Source organism: Mus pahari, chromosome 19 (genome assembly GCF_900095145.1).
Source record: "Mus pahari chromosome 19, PAHARI_EIJ_v1.1, whole genome shotgun sequence".
NCBI classification, from domain to species: domain Eukaryota; kingdom Metazoa; phylum Chordata; class Mammalia; order Rodentia; family Muridae; genus Mus; species Mus pahari.
In genome coordinates this window covers 43928874-43941153 of record NC_034608.1, presented here as the reverse complement: position 1 = coordinate 43941153, position 12280 = coordinate 43928874, and the positions used below count along the sequence as shown (strand labels likewise).

The window sequence follows — 12280 nt, the reverse complement described above, 5'->3', positions numbered from 1 at the left end:
GTTTTTGGGCCTTGGGCACACTTGTTTAATTTAATGGAACTCACAAAGGTTCATTTGAGACCCGAACACCTCCGCCTCTAGCTGCCTCAAAAGGATAGCATTTCTGAGGAGACAGTAAGCACTAGAGTTGATGACTTATGCCTCAGACTTGGGATTTGTTTGTTTGCTCATTTCATTTTGTTTGAGATGGGGTTTTGGTACTTAGCCCTGACTGTCCTGGAATTCACTATGTGAACCAGGCTTGCCTTGAACTCACGAATCTATCGGCCTCTGTGTCCTGAGTGCTGAAACTAAAGGTGTACACCACACCTGGCAGGACCTGTGATTCTTGGTGTGCCTACATGCATGTGTCTAGGAACAGTTAATACATTGCCCTGATCTAAATTTAAGTTCCTTTCGCATTTGATTTCTTTTTTTTAAATTTTCAATGTGTATATTCTTTGTCCACGGTAGTGTATTATATATACATAGGGGTGAACGTATTTCATCCCTTAAACCTTCCAGCCCTCTGATTTCTCACTGTTATCCCTCCCACTAATCCCCTGATGGTTTCACTTTTACTGCCATGTCTCTGTATACATGATTTTATGTATCAGTGTAAAGTTTAGGAACCAAAGAATGGAAACATACAATATTTGTCCTTCTGATGTTGACTTAACTCATTTTCTCCAGTTGCATCTATTTTTCTATAAATGATATGGCTTCATTATTCTTCATGCTGAAAAATTAATCCATTATTATGTATATACCACGCTTTTTTTGTTAGATGTTGTAGATATAATTTTTTCTTTCTTTTTTGAGGTCATAATATAATGACATCATTTCTCCCTTCCACTTCCTCCCTCCAAACCCTCCCATGTTTACCTCCTTTCTCTTCCAAGTTAACACCGTTCTTTTTTCATTACTGTTGTTATATTCATATGTGGATGTATACACACATGAATATAACTTTCTGGGTTTACCTAATGTTATGTGTATATATGTTTACAGGGCTGACCATTGGATAACCAGTTTATATATTTATAAATTATACATTTTCTTTACCCAAGGTTGGATCTATAACTTAGCTGTTTGAATAGTGCTGCAATAAGCATTGATTGTGCTGTGTTGGTGAGTTCTTTGGGTAAATCCCTAGGGAAGTACAGATGGTCATATGGAGATCTATTTTTAGTGTTTTGAGAAACCTGTGCGCTGATTTTGACAGTGACTGTCTAGTTTGCCTACCAGCAATGTGTAACATGCTGTTTGTCCACATCCTCACCAGCAATTTGTTATTGTTTCTTTTTTTTTAAGTTTTATTTTACTTATTCATGTCTGTGTATATATGGGTACCAAAGGAAGCTAGAAGCAGGTGTCATGTCCTTTGGAGCTGGAGTTACAGGCTTACCTCTACATCTACCTTATGTGGATGCTAGGATGCAAGCTCTGACCCTCTGATAAAGCAGGAAGTGCTCTATTCACCAGCCCTGTTTGCCCTTTTAAATTTTTTTCAACAAAATTTTACTTTAAATTAGAAAGTCTGCTATTCTAATAAAATCATTGTTCCCCAGAATGAAGATACTTCTGTGATATTAATAAACAACTGTATATATCTCTACATTTTTAATAATTCTTTTTTAGTGTATGTATGTGTTCACATGTGTGTCATGCCACATATATGCCATGGTGCATATGTGGAGATCGCAGGGCAATTTTGGGAGTCTGTTCTCTATTTCCAGCTTGAACTAAGGTGGTTAGGCTTCCACAGCAAATGCTTGTACCCACTGAGCCAGTGCCCTGGCCCTACCACATTTGTAAATATGATATATAAAAAATATATTAAATAACTGTCTTAAGTAAAATTAAACCTTTATAACATAAAAATAAACCACTTCCAGTATAATACTTTAAGTATGAGTGTATTACATGATCATACTTAAAATGCAACTTTTCAACTTTGTGTTGACATGGGTTTGTTTAAAGACAAACCCAGAAAGTCTTACCTGCCCTCAGCTGCTAGTACGAATGTAACATGCTGTGTTTTCCTTAGCACTTCACACGCCCACAGCTTCCTTATGAAAATCTCTAATGCTACCCTACGATTGCCAGCGTGGAAGCTGTTTTGTTGTTTGGCGTTCTAAGAACTAGTTCAGCAAGGAAGGAGACATCCCATCTTGTTTTCCCAGGGCACACAGCACCAGAACACCAAGTCTAGATGCTGAGCTCTGCCCAGATTACCTAAGTGATTATTCTAGCATCAGAATGTTGTTTTCCAGTTCTATTCAAATCAGGAATTATTTTTCATGGATTCCAGTTAAGACAACCTCAAAAGAAAGTATTGTAGACTTTCATTTAAATTAAACAAAATAAAATATGTCTGTATTTTCTAGAATGGGCTTTCTGACTTATACCTGTTGAAGGAGCCCACAGGTCTTGCTAAAACACCTGTTTAAAGGTTTGTTTTACTGGCCAATGAGAAATTTAGTTAGACAGGCTAGCAAAGAGTAATTATGTCGACTTAATTGCTGTCTTGCATTGGCACTGGCATACTCTGCGTAGTTGTTACTTGTAATCTGCATGTCACCAAAACAGACAGCTGTCATTCAGATGACTTTGTGTAGATACAGACTTGGAAACGATCCTTGTTGAGGTCACCAGGAAATGAGGTTGCCTTTTAAAAATACTTTTAATTATTTTATTTATTAATATTTGTGTGTGTGCATGTGCATGCCCTCATGTGTGCAGTCATACCACAGTGTGCATGTGAAATCAGAGGACAGTTTTAGAAGCTAGGATCAAGTTGAAGTCATCAGGTTTGCACAGCAGTTATCTTTTACCCTTTGAGACATCCCACCACCATTTGAGCCATCTAATTACTTCTGAATACTAATAATTTACTGTATAATAATTTTCACAGAGCTGTCTTAGTTACTTCTCTGTTGCTGTGAAGACACATCATGGCCAAAGCTGTTTATAAAATGTAGCATGTAATTGGGGGCTGGCTACAGTTTCAGAGGTGAAACCATGGCCATCATGGTGGGGAGCATGATGGCAGGAACCTGGCTCTGGAGCAGTAGCTGGGAGCTTAAATCTTGTCTGCAAGGAGGAGGCAGAGGGAGAGGGACTGGGCATGACAAAGCCTCAAAGCCCTCTAGTAACACACTCCAACCAAGCCATGCCTCCTAATCCTTCCCAAACAGTCCCACCAGGTGGAACTAAGCACTCAGATATGTGAGCCTAAGGGGGTCCTTCTCATTCAAACCACCGCAAGGGCCTTTTAAGTTTTCCACATTGAACACTTATGATTAGAAACTCTTCCTAAGAAAGGCCCAAGTTTAATTATTCTAGTTCATGCCTGTTATACTGGAATAATTTAGGAAAGAACTCCTACAAAGCCCCTCCCCACCACACACACACAAAATCAGCATGGTTTTAGCGTAATCTGTATCATTCATAGATATGCCGAAGCTAAGAGTCATTTTAGTGAATAAGAGCAACATTATGTAAGAAAACGTAAAAAACTGAGCTCCAGAACTTCCATCTTACATGGCACCCTATTACATAATTGAATACAAAGGAGTGGTTTGCTTTTAATTCTGTAATCTGAAGCATTTTAATTATATGTAAGTGTTCTTGTTCTTGTTTTTTGTTTGTTTGGTTGGTTGGTTGGGGGGTTTTTTGCAAAAACAGCATTAGGTAATAGCAATGGACTACTATAGTAATTCCTTTTTTGTACACATTAAATCATTTGAGAGAAATGGTTATTTTGAGAATTAGAAGAGAAAACCTGTAAGTAGGGTTGAAATAAAATGCAAAGTACTAACTCTACTGTTTTACAAAACAAATACCCTTCAATATATCCAGGTCCACAGTCTCAGGAAAATCACAAGTCAAAGAGTTCTAGAAAACTGTAAAAAACAAATACACATTTTCTTTAGGACCCTGTGAAAGCAGTTTTCAGGAAGTTGCTAAGTTTCAGTATCAAGAAATGTTCACATCAGTTTTATCTGCTCCAATAGCTCATCTGTACACATAGTTCCCCTCAGATCTCCAACAGAGCTCTTTGGAGCTCTGTCTTCCTTTAGTCTAAGCAGGCACTGTGACTTTAGGATGTCAGATATGCGCTGCTGCCACACTGTGTGATGTCTTCACCAAACAGAACTACATGAGTATAGGTGTCGCCTGCTATGATCAATGCCCTCTTCTCTATACAACCCTCATCCATATCTTTGCCTTCATGAACCCAGCTTTGTTCAGAATTCCCGTAGCTAATGGAGTCTTTGCATTCTGCCATGATATGAAGCTCAGGGAAAGCCCATGAGTGCTCTAGTGTGAAGCAGCAACATTTTGCAGTCTGACCTGGATTAAAAAATACAAATGAAGAACCATGGATTTAGCAGATTAGTAGTAATGTCTCTCACAAAAAAGAGTGCCTGATGCTTGCAGGAAATGCTGAATTTGGATTGAGGCTTGTAGTAGTTTATTGTATAGTTGGCATTTTGCTTGAGCTAGTCTCTTCAAATCTGTTTAAGTGGGTCTTTTTCCCTTACTGTTAAACTGTCTGTCTGTGGTCCTGCTCTGAAATTTTCCAAAGAAATAGATGAGAGGTTTGGGGCTTGAGGATGTCAAAGATGGACTGCATCTTTTGGGGGTTGGCCATAAATACACTGAAAATGTAAAATACCCCAAACTAGATGTTACAACTTTTGTGTTATAGGTTTGTCATTGATTTAAGGTTCTCAGATTTACTACTAAATGTCACCTAATTATAAAGTTGTAACATCTCCATTAAGAAGGATCAGTGATTCTTGCTTTGGCATATAATTTTCTAAATGGAAATAATTTCTCACATTCATTAAAACGCTATTGTAATGCTGTTTCAGAAATTCTGGACTAAGAAATTTGTCTTAAGTAAATCTTTGAATATAGGCATAACATCCAAAGGTGTGGAAAAGGTCGGCATGAAGGAAGACCAACGTGTGGATACTTCATTCCTCCTTAGAATAGGGAACAAATACCCATGAAAGGAGTTCCAGAGACAACGTTTGGAGCTAAGACGAAAGGATGGACTATCCAGAGACTACCCCACCCGGGGATCCATCCCATCATCAGCCACCAAACCCTGACACTATTGCAGATACCAGCAAGATTTTGCTGAAGGGACCCTGATATAGTTAGTGGCCTCCTGTGAGGCTATGCCAGTGCCTGGCAAACACAGAAGTGGATGCTCACAGTGGATGCTATTGGATGGCTGCTATGTGAACACTTATAATCACACTTTGGAGTTATTTTTCTGGATTATTTTTTTAATTATTTTAATGATAGTTAACTATCATTAGTGGCCACTAGTCCAAGATTAGTAAATTTCAAAGTAGTCATAATTTCCATTTTTTAATGTTTCATGTTTTTGCATTGTGATTTGCACATCTGAGGTTGAGTTGTTGTTTGGATATTTTAAAAATTGCCCTCGTTCTTAACAGTACTTGTGTTTCCAGTGTTGAGGAGGACCTAGGCTATAGCAAAATACAGATTTTTTTTTTTCCTCTCTTAGGGTGTTGTTAGGGATAACATTCTGACTCCGGTGAAGGTAATTACTATAGTTTTAATTTTTTATTTCTCTGTTATTTAAGTGTGTGTGCAGCTTCTTAAAATATTTATTAGCTGTTTGTATTTCTTTCTTTTAGAAATATTTAATTCTGTGGCTTTTTTATTGATTAAATGGTTTGTTGTTTAAGTTTGAGGTTTTTTGAGGTTTTGGTTTATTTGTTTTGGTTTAGTCTGTTTTGGGAACATTTATTTAGTGTGTTTATGAGCATGCCTCCCCCCACCGTGTGTAATTGACACACACACATATATATATATGAGTGATCAGAGGACAACTTGAAGGATTCGGGTCTTTTGTTTGCCACATGGGGTCCCTGGCTACATCTTTTCTGAAGGTTAAAGCATAAGCAACTAGCTACCTTATCATGCCAGTTAGAATTAGAGATTGTCTCACATTCTCATGAGTTCTTGGAAACTTTAATCCCTTACTTTTGGCTAACTGATGTATGACTAGATTTGGTTTGTTCTAGCTGAGCCTAGTATAAGCTTAGTCCAGACTAGACCAGGCCTGGTAAAAAATTTTATCTAGCCGGGCGGTGGTGGCGCACACCTTTAATCCCAGCACTCGGGAGGCAGAGGCAGGCAGATTTCTGAGTTCGAGGACAGCCTGGTCTACAAAGTGAGTTCCAGGACAGCCAGGGCTACACAGAGAAACTCTTGTCTCGAAAAAAAAAAAAAAAAAAAAAAAAAAAAAAAAAAAAAAATTATCAGCACCGAGGATTTAAACAAACAAACAACAACAAAACCCTAAAAGTTTGCTGATGAAAATGTCATCCTAACTGAACTTAGCATTCACCTGCCAGTCCTCTGGAGGCAGAAGCAAGGGATCTCTGAGTTTTAGATATTAGCCATGGCTACATAGTGAGACCCTGTCTCAAAAACAAAAAAATCTTCTGAAAGAAGAGACTCTACATTCATATTGGAGCCTATATTAATGTGTAAGTATTTGTAAAGAATGTTACATTACTTAAAAATTTGAGCAATAGAAATAAAATTTATGGGCTGGTGAGATGGCTCAGTGGGTAAGAGCACCCGACTACTCTTCCGAAGGTCTGGAGTTCAAATCCCAGCAACCACATGGTGGCTCATAACCATCTGTAACAAGATCTGACGCCCTCTTCTGGAGTGTTTGAAGACAGCTATACAGTGTACTTACATATAATAAATAAATAAATAAATAAATAAATCTTTAAAAATAAAATAAAATAAAATTTATTTTGTCATTGTTGTTGTAGAAAGCAGTTTACTGTAAGAAAACTGTATTTCTGGTATTATGTTAAGGATCAAAACTAATGTGATTTTCCTTTATCTGAGTCATTACAAGTGTAAGCACAAGTAAATACATGTACTGCTGGTTAAAGAGCTGGTTTTTAACAAGTGTTAGAGCATAGGCGGATAATTGGTTATTTGTGAAAAATATTCCTAATAAGATGTAGTTGTTATTTACCTATCAATGCAAAGCCAGAATCTTTTAAAGAGTTGTGAGTAAATTGCCTTTTTGCTGTGTGATTCTAGCCTAAGACCATTAATTAGAAATGTTTAGAAATTCTCTGGAATTACAAACTGCTTAAACAAAAGTCACAGCTAGAGACATGCATATAGAGTTAAAGTTTATTGCTAGGAAAAGCTGCATTGGGGAAAGAACAGTAAAAAAGAAAGTTGCAGGTGAATATTCTGTTTTGAGACAGGATCTTGCTATATGGCTCAGATTTACCTGAAATTTACTCTGTATCCCAGACTGGCCCCAAACTCACCTTCCTTTTACCCAGCCTCTGCCTCCTAAATGCTACGATTAAAGCTCTGTGCCATTGTGCCTGATGTTCAGACTCTTTTTGGTACATTGTGCTGATGTAGTAGATTAGATGCTTCCTAAATACATGCTAACTGCTTTGCATAGATGTATTGGGAAACGCCTGTGGCAGACATTAAGTACTGGGTGGTATAACAGTGACTAACAAGTGCCAAGATCTAATTAAGTAGAGGCTGCCATGAGTGATGTTTTCTTTTTTCCACTTGTACCAGTTTACTGAGATGATTGCTAGAATCATATGTTGAGTTCTGCTCATTTGTTTTTAACAAAAGTGTGTGTTCTCAACTTTGCTACTTAACTGTGATTGAACTTGGGGAAATTGCTTTATTTCTAAGTCTGATGGTTCTTATCTGTATCACGTCTTAAGAATTTTAAAGATAACTTTCTATTGGTTATCTGGCTATGACAGATACCTGAGAGAAACTTTTTTTTATTATTTTATTTTATTTATTTTTTTATTTTCTTTATTTACATTTCAAATGCTATCCCGAAAGTTCCCTATACCCCACCCCACCCCTGCTCCCCTACCCACCCACTCCCACTACTTGNCCCTGGCCTTCCCCTGTGCTGGGTCATNTAAAGTTTNCAAGACCAAGGGGCCTCTCTTCCCAATGATGGCTGATTAGGCCATCTTCTGCTACATATGCAGCTAGAGACATGAGCTCAGGGGGTACTGGTTAGTTCATATTGTTGTTNCACCTACAGGGTTGCAGCCCCCTACAACTCCTTGGGTACTTGAGAGAAACTATTTTAAAGAAGGAGAGGTTGAAATATAATACAGCTCAGTGGTAAAGTGCTTACCCAGTATGCACAAGGCCCAGAGTTTAATCCTAGCGGAGAAGGTGAGGTGAGGTGGGGTATTTAATCCCAGAACAGCTGCAATATTTAGGAGGCAGAAACGGGAGGATTGTAAATTCAAAGCCAGCCTCAAGCTCCAGAAGAGCAAGTTTAAGGCCAGCCTGGGCAAGGAAAACCTGAATCAATAAATGCACAATAAGTAAAGTAAAATGGGAAGGACTTCCTTTGGCTTACATTTTCAGAGGTCTATTGCCCCTGTTATGACCCTGTGGTGAGAAAAGGTATTGTGGCTGCAGGAGGACGTGGGTGACCAAAGTTGCTGATGTCAGAGCAAGCATGTCAGGAAACAGAAAGATAGAAGAGCTCAGAAATAAAAGACACCATTCAAAGACTTGCATCCAGTGACCTGCATTCTCCATCAGCCTTCCTAATACCTCATAATTCATGATGAACTCAGACCCTGATCACGTAATTACCTATTTATAGTACCTCAAACTCTAAGCCAAGCCTTCACACCAACCTTCTTGGAAACTACTTAATACCTAAATCATACAGTGTTTTTAAACATTTTTTTTAAAGATTTATTGATTGATTATATGTAAGTACACTGTAGCTGTCTTCAGACACTCCAGGAGAGGGCGTCAGATCTCGTTATGGATGGTTGTGAGCCACCATGTGGTTGCTGGGATTTGAACTCAGGACCTTCGGAAGAGCAGTCGCGTGCTCTTACCCACTGAGCCATCTCACCAGCCCTTAAACATTTTTTTAAAGGTCTTACTGGTTCAGTGTCTATGACTTTGAGCAGTCAGCTACATTATTGCAAAGATTAATATTTTACTTCCAGTAATTGTGCCTTTCAGGTGATTTAACTGTCAAAAATAAAATTTAATATTTTTAACATTGGAATTTTTCTTTATAATAATATTTTGCTAATGTGGTAAAATCCCCTTTGTTTTCTTTGCTTTGTCTGTTTTCTACAAGATTTGAAGCAGAGAGAGTGCTGGCAGGAAGGACATGTCTACCCAGTTGTTAGCAGTCCATTTCTCTGAGAGCTTACCTATCCTGGCAGGCTCGGTGCTTTGCCCACAGTGATGGATGTGTCCTGCTTGCAGCCATCCCTCCTTTAACCACATGTAATAGGATCAAGGATGAAAATAGACTTTGGCTAGACCATTTCAGCTTGCTGGGGATTATGACGAGGCAATAACAGCCCGTCTTAATTAGAAGTTGTAAGCACTTAAAACATAACAATAGCCATTTTTACCTTTGTGTTGGGAGAAACAGGAAGAGGTTGGTCCACAAAGAGAAAATGGTGTATATGGGAGGAAAAATGTAGAAGAAAGCAGTCCAGAATCTTCTTGCAATATCTGTGAGGCCCAGCCAGCTCTTTAGTACTAGTACACGCCTCTTCTTTCGGCATCAGATTACCTAAGTTGGTTTCTCTTGGTGTAGAGAACCTTGCCTAGAAACACTAAATTAAGCTTAAAACAAAAATAGATGAGTATGAATATCCACATGCCAATCAATGAAGTTAGCTCTCTTCTACTACATAGAAATGAATCAGAGACCTAAATATAAGATAAAACTACAAAAAGGAAAAAATATCAGTAAGTCTTTGTGATGTTGGCAGACATGTCCTAGATAAAAATGTAGTAAGTACAAGATAGATAAATTGAACTTCATCAAACTTAAAAACCTTTGTGTGTACATTATGCCATTAAGAAAGTGAAAAGGAAGGGCTGGTTTAGGGGTTAAGAACATCTGTTTCTCTTACAGAGGACCCTGGGAGTTCAGTTCTAAAATCTACAGCATGGCTCAAAACCCTCTGTAACTCCAGTTCCAGTGGATTTAATACTTGTCCACATGGTGTACCTGCATACATTGAGGCAAATATTCATCACATAAAATAAACAAATTCAAGAGAAATTAGAAAGAAAACAAAAGAGGGGCTGGCAGGATGGCTCATTGGTGAACAGTGCTGGCTGTTCTTGTGGAGGACCAGGCTTCAGTTTCTAAAACACATGTTGGGCTGTGTAAAACTGTGTGTATCCAGCTCCTGAGGACCCAGTTCCCTCTTCTGGTTTCCATGAGCAACTGCACACATGCACGTGGATACACACAAAGTTTTTAAAGTAAAAATAAGGCCAAGGTTACAGGAATGAACTACCATAGGCAAGCTTATTATTAAGCAGAATTGTGTGACCCAGCAATCTTACCCCAAATGAACATGTCCATTCAGAAACTGATGACTATTAAGCATCAATCATTATAATAGCTCAAAAGTAAAACAATCCAAATTATTCATCAGTTGATGAATTGTTTAACAATGTGGTAGTCACTTATGAGATGTTTGTGAGAAATGCATCTTGTGCAAACACAAAGTAGGCCATACAGTATTGTACATTCACTGGACTGGAATGTTATGTGGTTCTTGGATATATCCCAATAAAGAAGGCAAGCCCCAATACATGCTACATTATAGAAAAACCTTAAAAATCTTACTGAGAGAGAAGTCAGATGTAAATGGTCAGTCATATGGTTTATTATTTTGTTCATATAGAGTTTACTAAAATGTTCAGGGCAAAAAACGAAGAAGTCAGATTAGTAAATTCCAGGGGTGGAAAAATAAAGAAATGAGAAGGTTGGCTAATAAATACATGACTTATTATCTTATTTTTGTCTTTGTCTTGTCTATGTGGGTGCTCTTGCCCTATGTATATACACGTGGATGCTATAGGCTCACATTGGATATCTGACCTCAATAGCTTTCACACCTTGATATTTTTGAGAACTCATACTTTAAAATCTGGAGTTCACTGTTTCTATCAAGAGATCCACCTGTCTCCACCTCTCCCAACCCCTCCCCCTCCTGTGTACTCTGCTCCCTCACTGCTTGGATTAGACACATACCTCTGCTCCTGGCTTTTATTTGGATGCTGGGGATCTAAACTCAGGCCATTGTTGCTATACAGCAGATGCTTTTACCCACAGAGCCATCTCCATCACCTAAGGTTCCTGTTCTATGAAGATGCAGAGAATCTGACACGATGGTGATGGTCATGGAGCTCTGTCAGTACTGTACCCTGAAGCGATTTGTATATTCTAAATGAATTAATAAGTATGTGAGCTTATTCAAGCAAAACTTAAAGTGATGCTCACACTGAGTTTGAGACGTTTGAGTAGGCATGCTTAGCTTTGCTTGTTGGTTTCTTTGGTTGGTTGGTTGGAGAATTTCCTAATAAAAATGAGGATGTGTACATTTAGGGTCTACCCTTGTTTGACTGTATTTGTCCATATAAATTCATTCTGACTTTGTTGTGACAGTGTATCTTTTTAAAAAGTGTATCATTGGTTTTGACTGGTTTGGGGTAGTTTTAGTCCATCAACAGTTCTAGTTTTGTATTTTCAACTATAACTCACTTTTAGAATAAGTTAACTACATATTACCATTTTGCCTTTTAGTGTTTTTAAGATAATATCCCTATTTTGTAGTATACCTTATATATGTACTATACATGTACTACAAATAAACTATAGTTTATTACCAAGACTAATCAAACTGTTCTAATTTTAGAAACTGCGCTGTTACATCTTACCTCATGGGTTATTTAATGGCTGGTATGTGGCACACATGTTTTTATGGCTCACTTAAATGATGGCACTGGGTGCTTTTGTAAGTGTGAGGGCTACATGATCTTAATCCAACTTTTCTTTACTTTCAGAGATCCTGTATATTTCGATGATAATTGGCTAAACAGAATCAAAACTGAAGTAGGAGACAATTGGAGGTTAAAGGTATTTCTTTTTGTTTTTACACCTGTTAAATCTTCAAATATTTGTGCTGTATAAAATACTTTTTTAAAAATCTGATATTTTCAGTGAGATTAGAAGCTTATTTAGGTAACCTCTCCTAAAATAATCTGGAATTGAAGATTAGTAATAATTTGACACTGCCTGCCAGAATATGCCATACTGTTAAGTCAGGAAAGCCCAGCAAGGGGCTGATTGTTGGAATCAGGGAGCATGTGTCCACACTGAGGCTCTGCAGTTTACTCTCTGTAGGCAAGTCCTATAACCTTTTATGGTTGC

General features: G+C 38.0%; 1 protein-coding gene across 2 annotated transcripts in view; it reads left to right on the top strand.

Moving 5' to 3' along the window:
• Hook3 (hook microtubule tethering protein 3) overlaps positions 1-12280 on the top strand; it is a 90222-nt gene that overhangs the window by 11281 nt on the left and 66661 nt on the right. For both annotated transcript variants that reach the window (XM_021218751.2, XM_021218750.2), the window contains exon 3: positions 11914-11986. In XM_021218751.2, the coding sequence (XP_021074410.1) occupies positions 11914-11986 (73 nt within the window). The remainder of the gene's footprint in view (positions 1-11913; positions 11987-12280) is intronic.